Source organism: Fusarium oxysporum, chromosome 4 (genome assembly GCF_000149955.1).
Source record: "Fusarium oxysporum f. sp. lycopersici 4287 chromosome 4, whole genome shotgun sequence".
NCBI lineage: Eukaryota > Fungi > Ascomycota > Sordariomycetes > Hypocreales > Nectriaceae > Fusarium > Fusarium oxysporum.
The window spans coordinates 1838596-1856263 of NC_030989.1; the positions used below are offsets into that span (position 1 = coordinate 1838596).

A 17668-nucleotide genomic window follows, 5' to 3' on the forward strand; every position below is an offset into this window, starting at 1 on the left:
TGTGATATTGCTTTCAAAGCTAACCCCAAATATTGACTGTTGTGTTTTGAATGCTGGCTTTCCGCATTGTGATGACGTCTCGAGTCTTAAGTGATAGATTGTCGAATGAGATTATTGATATCATTTTAGCTATGTGAGGCTCATGCAAAAGCGCTGGTAATCCAAATTCCCAGATAATACTCCATGGTTCCATACTCCGTAATCCAAAAAATGGCTGTTGCGATTGGCCAGTATAGGTCGTAATGGCGAATCCCCAATTTTGATGATCATGATGACGAGACCCATCACTTTTCCTCATCCTCATCGTCTGAACTCATAAATTCATCGTCCTCATCGAATCCAAAGAATGTCGTAGCTTTGCCCTTGCCCTTATCGGCCTTGGCTCCTTCGGCGGGGGGCGGCGTTGACTGCTCTGATGATGTACCCTTGTCCTCATCTGAACCGGATTGGTCGTTGCTTGGTTGTGTAGAGCTTGAATCGTGAGATGTGCCAAGCAAGTTGTCTTTGTAGTTACCAGCCTTCATGGCAGCAAGAACAGCCTCACGAGTTCGCTCACTGCTCTCTTCCTTGTCCTCAACCCACTGACCGTCAAGACGACTCTTGCTGCCCGACTTAATTTCAGCCTCCTTCTGCTCTGACATTTGAACAATCTGTTCCCAACGCTCACGGCGCTTCTCTTTCTCCTTCTTCTCCATCTCGGGCTTGATGGCTAGATACTCGGCCAAAGCCTTAGCCTCATTTACAGTACGCAGACGTCGCCCATCCAGGTTTCGGCTAGATCCGTGGTCCTCTTGGCTCTTCTTTTTGCGCGAAGACATGCGACCACCCGCGGCTCGAAGTTGAGATCCGAAACCACCTTTGCCACCACAAAGGGGGACAGCGAGTCGCAAGGAAAGGAATTCATCATGGGCGGTGGAGAGATAGCTCGAGATGGGAGAGTCTGATGAGGCTGGAAGTTGCTTGTTGGATAGTGTGGTGAGGATGAGTCTTGACTGAGTCGTTGGGAGTCGATCATCTATGCGTTCGCGCAGCTCTGTAACTGTTGTCGATGATGCTAGAGGAAGAACGAGGGTCGGTGGTAGTCCTAGACCAGCAAAGCTAGTGACCAGCACGTTCACGTTTCGGGGAGACATGGTATGGGATGTATTTAGTTTGAAGATGGTGGAGGCCGCCGTGATGAATGATTGAGAAGGCCAGTCGCAAAGATTCGAGGCCGCTTTGGCTGTTTGTCATGCAAATGGCCTGCACCTTGCAGATAAGCGGGCCCTTCCATGAGACTATGCGACTGCCACACCTATAGCGTCAGCCACAACGCAGTCGTCCTCATCACGTGAAGCCAGCCACAAATTGAGCCCGTCTCCACCCCACTTCGCTACAGCACATTTCTAGTAGGGTTTCCGCCCACAAAAGTTATCATTTTGAGATCTCGCCTTCGTCCCTCCTAAACTGCCACCTTCCAACATCGACCCTTCCGACGAGCAGCAAATACCGCCACGATGTTGATTCCCAAGGCCGACCGCAAGAAGATCCACGAGGTAATAACCATCACATTCAACGAGCTGCTCTGCGCAACGACGACGGCGGAGAATTGCGAGCTACAGAAGAAAGCACAAAATCATAGCGCACATAACTAACAGTTTCCCGGCAGTACCTCTTCCGCGAGGGTGTTCTCGTCGCCCAGAAGGACTTCAACCTTCCCAAGCACCCTGATATCGACACCAAGAACCTGTTCGTTATCAAGGCTCTGCAGTCGCTCAACTCTCGCGGCTATGTCAAGACCCAGTTCTCTTGGCAATACTACTACTACACCCTGACCCCCGAGGGTCTCGACTACCTTCGCGAATGGCTTCACCTCCCCGCTGAGATCGTTCCCGCTACCCACATTAAGCAACAACGATCGCACGCTCCTCCCCGTGGCATGCTCGGCGAGGGTGAGCGCGAGCGACGACCTTTCGGCCGCGGCCGTGGTGGTGACCGAGGTGACCGTGAGGGTGGATACCGACGAAGGGATGCTGGCGAGGGCAAGGAGGGTGGTGCTCCCGGCGAGTTCGCTCCTCAGTTGTGAGTTGGCCTTCGATGTTGACGGATGTGGGACGAATTGCTAACAACTAATACAGCCGTGGTGGTTTTGGCCGTGGACGTGGCGCTGCTCCCCCTTCTTAAACGAACCCATTTCCTTTAGGTGGTCACGAATGAGATGCATTTCGAAGGGTATCGGCATGTACTCATAAAAAATGGAGGGCAATTTCTACCATGGGTTTCGCTCGTGTGACTGGGTTGCGTTGCGTGGGGGACACCGTGGGAGTTTGAGGGTTTTAGAACCTCGGAATCATTTGCATCAGGGTCAATGTTTGCCGCCGTCAAAACGAGATAATTGCTCGGGAGATTCGTGAAGACGTCAATCTTTTCAGTGATGTGAGACGAGACCTCTATGTTTATGCCAAACGCCCACCGAGGCACGTCTGAATGAACGATCCGTGCCGCCAATCCGAACTCCTGCTCTGCCGTGTAATTGATTGTGATCTCGTGGCTATTTGAAATCTTGATCTAGCTCTGATGACTCGGAAGGGTTTCCCACGGATGTGCCGTACTCAATGCTGGACTGAGGATCTTATGCCTTATGTATAGCGTACTATAATAGGCCTGGGATTGTTCTTGGAGGAAAAACTGAACGGATCTCTTAGATATGAGACAAATCAATGGATACGTCAGTGATGTTAAATCTGTTTATTGGGCAGTCTCAGCCAACCATCCAACTACCAACATGTCACAGGATCATGAATGAAACCAAGTAATGAGAACTTGGTCTCTGGTCACTAAGATTTGTCAATATACCTAGCTAGCTTGGAAGGTCTACGTATCAACGCAAGCCTTTGATTAGCGAGGTATCTGATAGGAGGTAACTCTACTGATCTAAATACCTTCTTCTTGTGGTGCGTTCAGTTGTCATTATCATTGCTCGACGTATTTGCTATGTTTGCAGCAAGGGGCCAAGACGTTTAGGGTAAGCTACTAGATACAATGAATGAGAATCACTCTGTGGCAAGTTCATTGCTAAAAGACATGCTTTTGCATTACGCAGAAGCGTTGGTTGTCGGTGACTTCTGTTACAGCCCTGATATATGACACATCGGCGGAGAGTGAGAAGACATGCGTGAAGATTCAAAGTAAAATTTGAGTACTTGAATATAACAGATAGCATGTTGTTCGTCATTCAGATCCCCTTCAGGCATAACACTCTTTATATGCATCCCGGGAGTTATAGAATACCGAACAACCAAGCCCTCAACATTGGTCGAAGTAAAAACAGTCCCCTCGTGGCAGGTTTGCAACCCACAGAGCTCATTGACCAGGGCATTTTATAGAAAAAAGATATAGATAGTTAGTATTAGAGACTGCTGGCTCAAGTCCGCCCACACCATATTGCTATGTTTATCCTTTTCACATACTTTGACTTAGTGTACGTATTGCCAATGCTTTCGAGGACTCTTTTTTAATAAGACTTCTTAAACATTCTTGACTTATCTAGTACCTTGTCTAGAGAAGACGAATTCTGCCTGTTCCAACAACGATGTGTTGTGGTCAGCAACAGACACAACAGGAGCATACCTAATCATAACTCTAAGCTGACAGGAAACCTGGTCTAGGCCTTGCCATTAGGCGAAGAATACAATAAGAATTAAATAATGCTGTCTGATTGGTCTTATGTCAGCAATGAACTGGTGTTTATATCTCTACGCGCCTTTTTCCTCAGCATTTAGTATGAGTTTATGGATGGGGATGGGCATACAGTCAGATATCTGCATGCAGGTAATCATATTTTGAGCGGAAATTATCAACACGTTAACATTATATCTCCATTATATATAAGATGGCCTTGATTTGTGCATGTCCTGAATCTTTATCGAGCAGTGCTTACATCTGCCAAACACTTGTAGCTGACGCATAGGCTTGCAATGGACTCCTAAGCTTAGCACCGTCGCTTCAGTTCTTTACTATCTATTACCTTTTATATTCTTTGTAGTTCCTCCACTTCCCATTAGTTCTGGAACTTACCAGCCAAGGAATCTAAGAATCGTCATCCGCAGCAAATCGCCGGTCATGATTATCTCCAGCTCTCCTCTCTTCAAAGAGTATGCCCGAACGGCCCTTGATTCTGCAAACCTTAACAGAAGGGCACCTTGTTCACCGTTAGGCATTGCGGATGCTATTGTACAGCACCTGCTGGACCTTGCAAAGCTTCGGATCACTCGATTCAAGATCAGCAATGCTACTGAAGAGTAAGCGCAACGCCCTCCGTTTATGCTATGGCTTGTTAATGCTTTAGCTCCTTCAATCTTGTTATTGAGGGACGCATGTTTGGGACAGGAACGATCTCTAGCACCATCATAACAACGGAGGCATCCCTCTCATTCAACGGGACCGTATTTGGACAGATCAAGTTACCCCAAACCCAGACGAATTTCTGGGGAACAGACTTTGTTGCTCAGGAACAGCGTATCGAGATCACCGACTATACCAACTACTGTGCCTTTATTCGGAGCATTATAGTCGACGATGCAACCAGTCTTCAACTCGAAAACAACAACTGCACAGTCAGAGCACTTGGTACTTCGTCTGTATGCAACCTCCGTCTCGATATGCCACTCAAGGCTATTGGAGGACCTAGAATGGCAGTCAAGAAGCTTTCGCGCTTAGGTAATGACGTGACAATCGTATTCGGCTTGAGTTGCTCAGGCCCTGTCGAACTTGACCATGGCTTTTGTATTTTCGAGCTTCGAAACGGCCATAGTGAAACATTGGCAGAGCTGAAAGGTGAACTGAACATTGCCACAGGCCAGACTGAACTCACTCTACAGGGGACAACACGAGATGGGGCGGTGGCCTCAAACAGAATCAGGCTTGTTGGAGTCGGCGTGGAAGCGAAAGAAAAGTCATGGCTCAATGAGACCATAAGAGAGATTGATGTCCCCGTTGACTTGGAACCGAAATGCGTGGAGATATTGTGGTGCTGATACACACTTCGGGAAACCGTACCTTGGTGATAAGGATTTGATATTGGGTCTCTTGTCTATGGATCTGACCTAGTTCCGGATACCTTGTGTTAGGTTCCATTGGCATAGAGTCAGATGTACAATAAAGGTCGTCAGATTTTCAGTTTCAGGGTTGGCAATGGATTGAACACCAACGTTGGTAATCTCCTCCAATAATTTGTCAAGATGACCGAGCTTTGTCAACAATTTGTTACCTTGTAGACTCAGATGACATTTTCTTTGTAATTCTCGTACAAGATAAGAGCCTCTTATTAAGTGTGAGCCCACAATGTCGATTATGTCTTGCATATAAATGCTCCACTGCCATTCACTTTAGCAGCCTTGTTGATGATGCTTCCATAATAAGAGCCGGCTTCGGCCGGCCGGCGTCTACCACCAAAGACATGGATCGTTTGCGGGGACCCAACTGGAGACAGTGGAATCAACTGAACGGCGCGTTTCGATCTATCTCTTTTGTTCATTAAATTGGAGGACAACGTCTCCCTAGACACTGCCATTTTTCTGCAGTTAAGAATTCTATTAACAAAAAGTTGTATTGGTTGCATTTGCAGTGCAGTCTCAAACTTGGGTTGTTGCAGCGGTAAAGATACGAAATAGAGCAACACAGCATCCAATTTATTAAACCCAGATGCGGTCATTAGCTTCACGATCATTGGACCGGGTTAAAGAAGCCAACCACTAACATGATACGAGGTCTTAAAAAAGATACACTCACCTGTCAAACCTGTAAAAACGCAGGATACTCACGTTTCCCATTGCGGTGAAAGAGGAGCTGATAAACACCTGAATCTCATATTTCGTCCTCTCCATTCCTCACTGGCCGCCAGTAACTCCACGTTTGCTTGGAAGCCCTGGTAATGCCCGTATCCGTCAAGCCTCTCGTCAACCCCTGCTTCTCGGCGTTTACAGGCGATATTCAATTGGAGTTCAAAGCCCAAAATTTCCGGGTGTCGCGGAGACGCCTGAGAGACAAGGGGAAAAGTCAGGATCTGTGATGAATTCGTCAGAACAAAATGGGCCAAGATAATCAGGAACTCAAAAGTCGGCGGCCGCGCGTTGCACACGATTTATTATTACGGCCATTGGGTTTCATAGACTAAACAAGGTATTGGATCCAATCCTAAATATCTTTACTCATCAGCACTACCTATACGTGCAAACCGGGCTTGTTTCACCAACCACAGCCACGGCTTGAGCTGCACCCATCACTCATCGTTCATTGCTTTGTTTCCGCAGACTCGTTAACCCAATTTTAATCTTCTTCTTCTTCTTCTTCTTCTTCTTCTTCTTCTTCCTCCACCCTTTGGAGACTAGGTGCCAGAGGACAAAGCATGGGTTTGTTTGGCTGACTTCGCCGAGCTGAATTGGGCTTGTCTGCTGCTGGCGTCAACTCCCGTTTGGAACATGCTGACTTTGGATCATGTCCATCATGCTTGACTGACAAAAGACGTTTAAACTCTGATTCAATATTTTTCCTTCCTTCAAACCATTCTCCAAAAGTTGCAGAATATTATCTCGACAAGTGTCTCGTGTCTTGCACGAGATCGCCTCCCTGAATCCTTAGTAACTTCCCTAGAAATGGCTCCCTGGTCGAGTCGTCGTGGGTCGCAACCCAACAACAACTCTAACGGTGACCTCATCAGTCGAATTCACAATACGGCCTTACACACGCCTACCACATTACCTGCGCTCTACTCGACGAATCTGCCAAATACATCAAACGGGAATCGCCTCGAGTTATCCTTCTCCAACGCCAACGCCGATTCCAGCTCCGACGAGTCTGACTTGCATCCCTCGCGACCTCAATCTTCCAAACCTCGTCGGCCACAGCACACGCGCTCTATGAGCCAGCCTTTCCCTTCTCTCTTCAGCAGCAAGAAAAAGAGACAGAACTCAGTCGGCGCACCACCGCCTGACCTGGGTTTTGCAGATGATGACTCGGCAATGCCTCGACAAGCACCAAAGACGCACGCTCGAAACCCTTCTCATACTCGAAACGGCCCTGTAGGAAGTAAGGATTTTACGACAGGCAACTGCATGACATGTGGCTCGTTAGTACGGTGGCCGCGGGAGCTCAAGGTGTTCAAATGCACGATCTGTACTACAGTCAATGATTTGGAGCCTCTGAGTGCAGACCATGATGGTTCGAAGTCGCGTAGAGATGCAAGCCAGGATCCCACCCAGTCTGTCCCAACTCGAGGTAGGAGCAAAGGCAAAAGGAAGAGGACAATCACTCATATAGGTGCAGGTCCGCATATCTCGATCGAACAGACAAAGCGACTGGTTCAACAATCCATACAATCCTTCCTTTCTAAGAAGTTGCACTCAATTCCTGAACCTCCCACCGAGGCGCCGCCACAACCGCCGCCGCAGAGCAAGTTGTCATTTAGCAGCCGAATGCAGGCTGCTGGCCAAAGCCTTGCGCCGGTCGATTTTAGACAGGAAGCAGCGCCTTCATCCGAGTCCCCTACTATACAGGTTTCTCATTATGCGTTCGATGAGGAACCGACACTACGGTCGAGTCCCGCCCAACCGAACCCTACGCCAATGCGATCCTTCTCTTCTTCTTACACCGAAAGACCTCCAGTACGTAAGATATTGCAAGAACGCGGGCCAAAAGAGCCAAAAGAGCAACGTAAATTGCTGGATCAATCTGAGGTTGACCCGAAAAGGATATTCAAGGCTTTGGAAGACTACATCGTAGCCTGCTTTGGCTCATTCGAATGTATTAACTCATCATTCCTAACGCATACCCACCGCCAGCCCATTAGATGTAGAAGCGAATCAACTCGTCGCAAGCCTATGCTACCTAGTGAGCCTCGTGAACAGAGAGGGCATCGTCGCGAGCCTTCAGGAAACCATGCTGCTCGTGAGCCACGAGAGGAGCAGTTTACTCCGCAATTTGAAGATGGATCATGCGACCTCGATCCAAAGTTGCTACTTTTAGGTGACTTTGCCGAGAATGGGACATGGTGGATGGGAAACCAAGAAGACTCTCGGCCTCGACGGCCGTCGACAAACCGTGTGGAACGGAGTTTCTCAAGCGCACCGGTCAACACGAAGACACCGCAAATGAGCTGGGGCGATCTCATCAAATGGTACACCACTATCGTGAATCCTGCTAAGGGATGGTTTGCAATTTACGAGGAGATGTGTCAAGGAAAAGGCTTTTTAACCCCTTCTCAACGAGAATTGCAATTAATGGAGCGGGAACTACTGCAGGGCCAAGAACATGCTCGGCGAGTTCTCCTTAAAGCAACCGAAATGCTTCTAAGAAGACCTGGAAGGCCATTGAAGGATCCAGCAGACTTGAGGTTTCTCCTAATCATCTTAGAAAACCCATTACTACACGAACATGAAACATTGTTTCGGGGAATTCTACAATTCGAGAAAAACTTGCCTTCTGGCCCAAGGTCAATACAGCAGAGAAAAGCCAGCACCCCTGAATCTGGGCCTTTATCTGGGCAACACTCTGGCATCATCAAGCGCATAGTGGGTTTAGTATCAAACTCGTCGGCTGAATGCCATAACCAGTTAATCGCCTGGTTTTCAAGACATCACCCTTCTCGCTTCATTCGTACCAAAGAGTTAGCATCTGGTTTCTTAACATATCGGATGATTCGACAGAGTGGAAAGAAGCAAGAGGTGAAAGTTGACATCACAGCTGGCCTGATACCGCAAATGCAAGAAGGGCGCTCAGGAGCTTACCTCTACGATGAGATACACCGCGCAAACTCGTCGAAGAAGGCCAAGGAGCCTGAAAAGAAAATCATGTATGCCGAAGATTGGCAGATTAGAGCTTCTTCGCGGGTCTTGGCGCTCCTCTTCGCTGCCAATAACTTGCCACACAGCCGGAGAAATGAAGAATCCCCTTCGGGCTCGGCCGAGGGTCGCTCTACTGTTCATTCTCACGGACAAATCCTACCAACGAGCGACTTTTACAATTCAATGATCGACTACACTGACTTAGTTGCGGACTTTGAGAATTGGGAAGCTCGTAGGAGCAAGTTCACGTTCTGCCAGTACCCATTCCTTTTGAGCATATGGGCCAAGAACCATATTCTTGAGCACGATGCTCGGCGCCAGATGCAGAGCAAAGCCCGTGACGCCTTTTTTGATAGTATCATGAGTCGCAAGGCTATCAACCAGTTCCTCGAATTAACTGTTCGCCGAGATTGTCTGGTGGATGATAGTCTAAAAGCTGTCAGCGAGGTGATTGGAAGTGGGAGCGAGGATATAAAAAAGGGTCTTCGTATTACCTTTAGTGGTGAGGAGGGAGTAGATGCTGGTGGTCTACGGAAAGAATGGTTTTTACTTCTGGCCAGAGAAGTTTTCAATCCCGACCATGGTAAGCCGAATTGCCCAATAGAAACAGGGGCCCTGCTGACTCTCGATAGGCCTTTTTCTTTATGACGAGGATTCTCAGTATTGCTATTTCAACCCGAACGCTTTTGAAACCTCCGATCAGTTCTTCTTGGTCGGAGTCGTGATGGGACTTGCTATATACAACTCGACTATTCTGGATGTGGCTCTCCCTCCTTTTGCATTTCGAAAACTTATTGCATCTGCTCCAACACACGGTACAGGGGCATCAGCTCACCCAAGACCTCCCATGCGTTATACCCTCGAAGACCTGGCAGAATACCGGCCTCGACTAGCTCGAGGATTACGGCAGTTGCTAGAATATGAAGGCAATGTGGAAGACACCTTCTGTCTCGATTTCGTTATTGATATGGATAAATACGGTACTCAGGTGCAGGTTCCCCTTTGCCCTGGAGGCGAACGCATCCCTGTCACAAACAGCAACCGTCGAGAATACGTGGACCTTTACGTGCGGTACATAATCGATGTGTCTGTAACAAGACAGTTCGAACCCTTCAAACGAGGTTTCTACACTGTATGTGGAGGTAATGCTCTGTCTCTCTTTAGGCCAGAAGAGATTGAACTCCTTGTACGAGGCTCTGATGAAGCACTTGACATCAACTCGCTAAGGGGAGTTGCTGAGTATGATAACTGGGGAACTAAAAAGCCAGATGGTTCCGAACCCGTTATTGACTGGTTCTGGGAGACATTTCAGGCGGCGACATCTCAAGATCAACGGAAACTACTCCTGTTCATCACTGGTAGCGATCGAATTCCTGCTATGGGTGCAGCTGTACTACCGATTAAGATATCCTGCCTCGGTGAGGATGAAGGCAGGTTCCCCATTGCTCGAACGTGCTTCAACGTGCTATCTCTGTCACGATACAAGTCAAAAGAAAGGTTAGAGAAGTTATTGTGGACTGCTGTTCATGAAAGTGAGGGCTTTGGGATAAAGTAAATGGTACAGTTGATGAAATTACGAATGAGCATTCATTTCATTTACGGAGTTTTGATAGGTAGTTCAAGGGGTTTTGGGAGTGTAGATCTATATATAGGACCTCTCAAGGTGCAATTAGAAACTGAAGTCGTTTGTCTATAAGAGATTCTATCGGAGAATCGCAATTCTTCAACATTGAAATGTACGTTGTACGTGTGCGACAGCCCAACAATCCGTTCATCGACCAACGTAGGGGTCCAAGCAGAAGGTAGTGGGACTTTCTAAATTTCCAACTTGTACACTTGCCAGATATGTGGCATTCGTTAATACACATTTATTGTACAGCATCGTTATGGTCTCTTTCATTCAAAGCCTTTTCACGAATCCTCTTCCTCAGCAACACCGCCAGCAGCCCGGGCTCGCTTCAGCATGTCCTCCTCGCGTTTCTTCTCCTCACGTAGACTCCTCATACGTGCTCGGTCGACCTCGGCTTGTCTGGCCATGGCGTCCAACTCCTGCAATTCACGAATCTCCTCCTTGGTGGGTTTGATGGGGACAGCACGGGTCTCGGCAAGTACGTATTCAAGAATGTGAGAGGAGTGTTTCTCAGTCATATCGACGGTAATAATCTTCTCGTCAGCGTCCGGTGGTGTAGCCTTGGACATGTTATTGCGTGATGAGGAGGGCTGGGAACGGGTAGCGGGTGCGGGGGTTGAAGCGTCGGGTTTGCGGAGATAGATAGAGAGTGTAGGCTTCTTGTTGTTCCGGCTGTGACGATTGACGATCATAGGAACTGAGGGATTATGGTATTTTAGTCGGGGGAGGTTCTCACGCCAGAACTTTCTGTTTTTTGGTGTATCAGTTGATGTGCCAGAGACCTTGATATATGGACTAACTTGGCGCCCATATGACCGTTCTTGAAGCTCGTTGCAAAGTCCATATGTATTCTGGTCACCTCTGGGGGGAGGATTGCTGCACCCGGGCCGCATCTTAAGGAAATGAGCTGATTCAATCGTGAGCAATGGATCGCGGATCGTCGTTTGTGGGAGAGATATCTACCTTCTATATTAACTGTCAGCCACATCCTTACAACGCGAACCCCGAGAATTGACTTACAGCGCGAAGCTTGTTGAAACGCTCACCGAGAGACCTCATCTTGAACTGCGCAAACCTTTAATCTATAAAGGTTACGCAAGCGTTTCTTCAGAATCGAACCAGTTCCGTGGTCGCAATGCTTCAAAAAGTCGACGGCTCTAGGCCCAGAAAATCATAGACCCCTGCCCAAAGGGAAACGCTGTGCTGGAGGCTGCGGGCCGAGCGTTGACCCGAACTGGCCGATGGGGTTCATATGCATCCAATGCCACTTTGACTTATGGTGGAGGCTAACAAAGCTATGATTTCCTAGGAAATTTTTTGGATAATCTGTGCAAGTCCAACATTTTTAGTTGCGACAACCCGAATTCGTTTCTTCACTATAGAAACAACGCAATGCACCGCGCATTGTCAGCTCGATGGATCAACCGGGCTCTCAGTATTGGTGAAGCATCTGCTTCGTCGAGTGTTCCTTTATTTTTATGTCCGGCCGTTGGAGCTTCGAGTCGATTTCATAGAACACCAAAAGCGACGCCTTTACCAACTCCGATACATACTCGACGACTTAATCACACCGAAGCGACAATCCAAGATGCACCAATCACAACAAGCGAAAATTCCTCTCTGGGCCTTGAGATTCCTAAGAGACGCTTACCATTAAATTGCACGGGATGCGGTGCCTTTACGCAAACGAGTGATCCGCAAATGCTGGGCTATTTCGACCCTGAGAGCAAAAGAGTTAAAAAGTGGTTGAACCCAAAGGCTTTTGAGCGTCAGCATACAACGAGCCAGGAAGATGGAGTTGTCGATGACGTTCTCAAAACCTTGGGCTCAGGCCAGCTGGAAGCTCTTGGCCTAGATCCCTCTCTCTTAGTAACTGGAGCTGAGAAAGAGGGAAATATTGCTCCGAGTACGCCTCCAACTCTTTTACTACGAACCATACAGAAGCTAACAAGTAAAAAGAATCACTGCCCCAAGATAAACAGCCTGTCTGCGATCGATGCCACAATTTACAACATTACAGCACCTCGAGCGACACAGCCAAGGTTGCTATGTTCCATCCCACCGTTGAGTCCTTGCGCGAAACCATCGAGGAATCGCCGCACAAGTATAATCACATATATCATGTCATCGATGCTGCCGATTTCCCCATGTCGCTCATCCCTCGACTTAATGTTCTCCTCGGCGACATTCCAATCAGGACACGCAATCGAAGATCACGATCGGGCAAGTACCAAAATGATCGCAAGACAGAACTGAGTTTTATCATCACTCGCGGCGACCTTCTTGGCCCTACGAAAGAGATTGTGGACTCAATGATGCCCTACCTTCGTGAAGTACTACGAGATGCTCTCGGCCGACTTGGAGGCAGGGTTCGTCTTGGCAATGTCCGATGCGTTAGCGCAAAACGCGCTTGGTGGTGCACGGAGGTTAGAGAAGATATCTGGCAGCGCGGCGGTGCGGGGTGGATGGTTGGAAAGGTCAACGTGGGCAAAAGTCAGCTCTTTGAGGCTGTCTATCCCAAAGGCAGAATGGGGCCAAGCAAGGAGGCTGGGAGGGCATCAGTATCAACATATCCTCGGGATTGCGTCAGCGCGGAATCGATATATGCCGAACAGATTGGAGAGCAAGATGTGGATGTTGGGGAATTGCTTCCGCCCCCTCAGCCGGCTCAGAACTATCCCGACATGCCTCTGGTATCCTCGCTCCCTGGCACAACAGCATCCCCAATTCGGGTACCTTTTGGAAACGGAAAAGGCGAATTAATCGACCTTCCTGGCTTGGCACGAAGCGACCTAGACTTGTTTGTGAAGGAGGAGTGCCGTCAATCGATGATCATGAAGAAGCGCATTGTGCCTGAACAGGTTTCAATAACGCCTGGCAAGTCCCTCATACTAGGAGGAGGTCTCATCCGCATCACACCTAAGAACCCGGGCTTGGTCTTCCTGGCATACAACTTTACACCCTTGGAGGAGCACCTCACTCAGACTGAGAAGGCTATTGCTTTCCAGGAGCAGACACGAGAATCCATCGGTGTACCAAGTATCATGCTTCCTGGAATTGGAGGCAAGATGAAGCATGCTGGAACATTTAAGCTGTCTCACGATGTCACCAGAAAAAGAGCTGGCCCTCTTACACGGAAGAATGCGATTGGGTTAAACGTCGACAGGCTTCCTTTCCGAGTGTTATCGACAGACATTCTCATCGAGGGTGTGGGTTATGTTGAGCTTGTTGCTCAAGTCCGCGCGCAGGATGTTGCTATGAAGGTATTTCCAGACCAACAACCCCAATTCGACGAAAGGGTCAAGCCGAAGCAGCTCGATACGTCTGATCCTTTTGCAGCCATGAGGGCTCAGCGAATAGATGCAGGAACTCCGGCGGTGAAGAGGCGTAAGGAGCCTGAGCCTGCGATAGAACCTGGCTGGCCAGCAGTCGATGTCTTCAGTCCTGAGGGGCGATTCATTGGCTCCCGTCAACCTATTCAAGGATGGTTACATAACAAGCCTCGTGTCTTGCCAGAACACAAGAGGAGTCGACCGCGAAGAAGTATGAAGGGTGCCAAGAAAAAGGACAAAGCCGAAAAGAGAGTTGCGATCAACTAAGCTCTGTCATGGTTGGATTCTGTACGATTTAAGGCTGTATGATGAATGAGTAGATGATGATGGTGACATTACCATGTCAATTGTATATCACCCCAAGTATAGATTGTATCTAAGTATTGTGTAATATAGAACTGCAAGAGAACTATGAGACTTAGCAAAGTAAGAAATCATCCTGGCTGTTTTGCTTGACCCCTTAACATGCGTGGAAGATCACCTTGTGTAGTTGCAATGTCCAGGTTGTACCCTAGCACTTAAGAACAGCAGTATTCCTTTTACCAAGTCAATTCCTTCATAATCCTTCAGAAAGAAGATTCCTTACATTGATGTGGATAACTTGTTTTCATATACACAGATAAGAGAATTGCGAATGGAAGCTTGCATCCAATGATTGGTTAATAAATCGGACAAGTTGCGACGTGAAAAGAGGTACGTATCTTTACAGCACAATGCCGATGCTAAGGCAAATCATTTATTTGCCATACGATTCCATCAACAAGCGCGTGACAACATTATTAACAAGACAACAACACATCCTCCGGGAGAGATTACTTCTTTCTCCCCGACAAACCTATCAAAAGAGACAAATAGTCGCTCGTGCTATACCTACGTCGAACATCACATCAACACGGCCATGTCGCAACGGCAACAGCAACGAAGCGCACCAGCGCCCTCACAAACACAAACCGAGACCCCGACGCAAACACCAGAAACGAGAGAACAAGCGCCTCAGATCCTGAGACTTCGAGGCGCTCATGCGTCCAATGGGCGATCCGTACAGTGGGCAGAGGACGTAGTAGACAATGAAGGTCTTGGGCGCAAGAGCTCAAAAGGTGAGCAACATGATCTTAGACAAACATACGCCCATATTTTAACACAGATTCCAATAGTGTGTTGTATCTACCATAAGCCGAAAGCCGTCGACGAATCCAGCGACGAGTCTTCCTCCGACTCCGACTCAGATTCAGACTCGGGCTCGGATCGCGATGGGGCACAACCAGCGGGCGGGAAGCGCCAGAGCTGTGGTCATGGACACGGACACAGTCATGGACGTGGGCGGAGAAATGGAAAAGGAAAAGAGAAGAGAGCACCGAGTCCGAATGCGTACGAGAAGGTGCCCAAGCCAAAGCCCAAGGATGGACCGTCGGAAAACAAGTCATAGAACAACGAGAACGCTGGACCGTCGAACAAAAAGGGCAATGCGAAATGAGCGTTACTTATGATGATATGAGCATAGAGACTTATGGGTTGGGGCATGTGTATGTGAAGACTACTAGTGGCATAGCGATATCTGGGCAAGGTTCAAGCGAACATGATTGCAGAATCGTATGGTTCAGAATCTTCCATTTGAGGATTTAATGTACAAAAGGGTATCTCATTGAGGGGCACTTATACAAGGTAGCTATCTTGCGAATCGTATATCGCAATCACTCAGCACCGTTCACATCGTTCTTCCCACTCTCAACCACGAAATATCTTCCCGCTGTTTTGCCAGCCGTCTTGAGGGCATCCCACTTCTCTGCCTCAGACTCAATCGTCTCTCTAAGCCTCCTCGCCCTTTGATAATGCCCTATACGAACCTCCTTATCCAGAGCTTCTTGCAATTCAGTAAGTCCAATTGTCACCTCTTGTCGAGCCTCTGTGGTCTCGTCACGGATCGCCCGCAGGGGTTCAACCCCGGTTGTGTCCACACGCTGCACGGCGCGGACGAACTGCAATTGGCTCTGGAGGGTATTGATCATGGCAGCTTCGTCTTCGGGTGTAGTTGGCAACGGTAGGGCTGAGAGGCGGAGGAGGTGGTGTAATTGGGAGGGCGTGATCTTTTCTGCGGGAGCTGAAGATGGCGAGGATGGTAGAAGGCTTCGAACGGACCAGGTGGGTTTCTCGAGGATCGAGGCGGCGGTTGGTGAGTTTGTTGTTATGAACCGAGTTATCAAAGGTCTTGTAGAATGTGTGATGCTGCGCCGAAGGGCAACACGGCAGGATGTGCAGATTGTCATGGTACGTAGTTGGCCTGATCTGTCGATATGGATCTAATTTCTGTGGACTCTCGATCAAGGTTTTCTTTCTGCGTATGGCGATCTGTCAATAGAGTCTTGTAATGGATCTATATCCAAGGTAACTTTGATCCGTCTTAACCTAGATCTTCTATGCCCAATTCTGAGGAATAGCGACAACGTGGGCCCACTAAAAAGACCCCAGGTGTCTGTGGCTCAAGCGACCGTCGTCATAGCTCAGCCGCCGTCCGCGCCGCAAGTCAGGGTACTCGCCATCTTCACTTACATACAACTTAAAGCCAACTCGTGATAACCTAGAACGTGGTGTTTATCTCTCTTTCTGTTTCTCCTCCCAACTCTTCCTTGATACCCCTTTCACGAATATCACAACCATGGCTCAAGACCCAAGAGCTCTTCTCCAAAAGGTTTCGTAACCCCTCCCCCGCTTTGCATTGGCTGTTGCTTTGCAGTTGTGCTGACACATCGCAACTTTCAGGCTCAGAAGCAGCTTCAGAGTGCCGGTGGCGGCTTCAGCTTCTTTGGTGGACGAGAGGAGAAGTATCAAGAGGCCGCTGATCTCTTCACTCAAGCCGCCAATGCCTTCAAGATGCAGCAACAGAGTACGCCTTTACCGCTTTGTTTCGTTGTGAAACCGAAGCTGACACTTCCGACATCTAGACCTCGAAGCTGGAAAGGCTTTTGAACAGGCTGCGCAAGTTCAAACCGACAAGTTGAAGGAACCCGATGACGCTGCCAACACCCTCGTGGATGCCTTCAAGGCCTACCGCAAAGACGATCCCCAGGCTGCTGCGCGATGCCTGAACATCGCTGTCGACCGATACTGCGCCAAGGGTAATTTCCGCCGCGCAGCTTCCCACAAGGAAAATCTCGGCGAGCTGTACGAGGTGGAACTCGGCGATGCCAAGAGCGCTATCGAGTGCTACGAACTCGCTGCTACCTGGTATGAGGGCGATAATGCGGCAGCGTAAGTTGAATATCACAATCGCAACTGTATTTTGCATCTACTTATGGATCTTGACAGTCTTGCCAATAAACTATGGCTGAAGGTGGCCGACGTGGCTGCTATCGAGGGCGACTACTACAAGGCCATCGAGAAATACGAGAGAGTGGCTGAGCAATCAATCAACAACAACCTCATGAAGTACAGCGTCAAGGACTACCTGCTCAAGGCAGGTATCTGCCATCTGGCCAGTGGCGATTTGGTCGCTGCTCAGCGCGCCCTGGAGAAGTACCGCGATATGGATCCCTCATTTGGTGCACAGCGAGAGCATCAGCTTTTGACTGACCTGTGCGAGGCCATCGAGGCCAAGAGCCAGGAGCAGTTTACCGACAGGCTGTATCAGTTCGACCAGATCAGCAAGTTGGATAAGTGGAAGACGACGATCTTGGTGCGAGTGAAAAACCAGATCGAGGAGGAAGAGGATGAAGAGTTTGCATAAAGGAGCTGCCAATGGAATGAAAGAAATTGGCACATGAGTGGCTACAGCAGGTATTGGGATATATCACAGTCAACAAAGTCCAGCAAGTGCTTGGGATTTTGCTATTGACATTACGGTCGAAGAGATGGGTAGTGACTTGAGATGTACTCGTGTCTCCTCATGAAGG

The 17668-nt window shown here is 48.6% G+C and overlaps 9 protein-coding genes across 9 annotated transcripts; 6 read left to right on the forward strand and 3 right to left on the reverse strand.

Moving 5' to 3' along the window:
* Positions 1-284: 284 nt before the first annotated feature.
* Positions 285-1133, reverse strand: FOXG_08018 (uncharacterized protein; the record flags this gene model as incomplete). Its single annotated transcript, XM_018386735.1, has 1 exon — positions 285-1133. One exon carries the CDS (start codon positions 1131-1133, stop codon positions 285-287), a length of 849 nt encoding a protein of 282 aa, XP_018243921.1.
* A 252-nt stretch (positions 1134-1385) lies between these two features.
* On the forward strand, positions 1386-3026 carry FOXG_08019 (30S ribosomal protein S10e). The gene is made up of 3 exons (XM_018386736.1): positions 1386-1535; positions 1649-2061; positions 2118-3026. The coding sequence occupies exons 1-3, from the start codon at positions 1497-1499 to the stop codon at positions 2161-2163; spliced, it is 498 nt and encodes a 165-aa protein (XP_018243922.1). The 5' UTR covers positions 1386-1496; the 3' UTR covers positions 2164-3026.
* Positions 3027-4101: 1075 nt separating this feature from the next.
* On the forward strand, positions 4102-5023 carry FOXG_08020 (uncharacterized protein; the record flags this gene model as incomplete). Its single annotated transcript, XM_018386737.1, has 2 exons — positions 4102-4280; positions 4328-5023. The coding sequence occupies 2 exons, from the start codon at positions 4102-4104 to the stop codon at positions 5013-5015; spliced, it is 867 nt and encodes a 288-aa protein (XP_018243923.1). The 3' UTR covers positions 5016-5023.
* A 759-nt stretch (positions 5024-5782) lies between these two features.
* FOXG_08021 (other hect domain ubiquitin protein ligase E3) lies at positions 5783-10374 on the forward strand (the record flags this gene model as incomplete). Its single annotated transcript, XM_018386738.1, has 3 exons — positions 5783-7254; positions 7303-9402; positions 9452-10374. Exons 1-3 carry the CDS (start codon positions 6633-6635, stop codon positions 10372-10374), a joined length of 3645 nt encoding a protein of 1214 aa, XP_018243924.1. The 5' UTR covers positions 5783-6632.
* A 356-nt stretch (positions 10375-10730) lies between these two features.
* On the reverse strand, positions 10731-11508 carry FOXG_08022 (uncharacterized protein; the record flags this gene model as incomplete). The annotated part of the gene is made up of 2 exons (XM_018386739.1): positions 10731-11408; positions 11470-11508. The coding sequence occupies 2 exons, from the start codon at positions 11506-11508 to the stop codon at positions 10731-10733; spliced, it is 717 nt and encodes a 238-aa protein (XP_018243925.1).
* A 231-nt stretch (positions 11509-11739) lies between these two features.
* On the forward strand, positions 11740-14285 carry FOXG_08023 (uncharacterized protein). Its single transcript, XM_018386740.1, has 2 exons — positions 11740-12355; positions 12409-14285. Exons 1-2 carry the CDS (start codon positions 11842-11844, stop codon positions 14046-14048), a joined length of 2154 nt encoding a protein of 717 aa, XP_018243926.1. The 5' UTR covers positions 11740-11841; the 3' UTR covers positions 14049-14285.
* A 394-nt stretch (positions 14286-14679) lies between these two features.
* On the forward strand, positions 14680-15207 carry FOXG_08024 (uncharacterized protein; the record flags this gene model as incomplete). The annotated part of the gene is made up of 2 exons (XM_018386741.1): positions 14680-14878; positions 14936-15207. The coding sequence occupies 2 exons, from the start codon at positions 14680-14682 to the stop codon at positions 15205-15207; spliced, it is 471 nt and encodes a 156-aa protein (XP_018243927.1).
* A 130-nt stretch (positions 15208-15337) lies between these two features.
* On the reverse strand, positions 15338-16195 carry FOXG_08025 (uncharacterized protein). The gene has a single exon (XM_018386742.1). It carries the CDS (start codon positions 16043-16045, stop codon positions 15473-15475), a length of 573 nt encoding a protein of 190 aa, XP_018243928.1. The 5' UTR covers positions 16046-16195; the 3' UTR covers positions 15338-15472.
* Positions 16196-16434: 239 nt separating this feature from the next.
* FOXG_08026 (uncharacterized protein) lies at positions 16435-17502 on the forward strand (the record flags this gene model as incomplete). The annotated part of the gene is made up of 4 exons (XM_018386743.1): positions 16435-16467; positions 16539-16662; positions 16721-17027; positions 17085-17502. 4 exons carry the CDS (start codon positions 16435-16437, stop codon positions 17500-17502), a joined length of 882 nt encoding a protein of 293 aa, XP_018243929.1.
* Positions 17503-17668: the final 166 nt, after the last annotated feature.

Coding starts and splice junctions, on each gene's coding strand:
- FOXG_08019 (XM_018386736.1), top strand. CDS start 1,497: ATGTTGATTCCCAAGGCCGACCGCAAGAAGATCCACGAG. Junction 1,536..1,648: donor ACCGCAAGAAGATCCACGAG/GTAATAACCATC, acceptor GTTTCCCGGCAG/TACCTCTTCCGCGAGGGTGT. Junction 2,062..2,117: donor GGCGAGTTCGCTCCTCAGTT/GTGAGTTGGCCT, acceptor CAACTAATACAG/CCGTGGTGGTTTTGGCCGTG.
- FOXG_08023 (XM_018386740.1), top strand. CDS start 11,842: ATGCACCGCGCATTGTCAGCTCGATGGATCAACCGGGCTCTCAGTATT. Junction 12,356..12,408: donor AGAGGGAAATATTGCTCCGA/GTACGCCTCCAA, acceptor ACAAGTAAAAAG/AATCACTGCCCCAAGATAAA.
- FOXG_08025 (XM_018386742.1), bottom strand. CDS start 16,045: ATGACAATCTGCACATCCTGCCGTGTTGCCCTTCGGCGCAGCATCACA.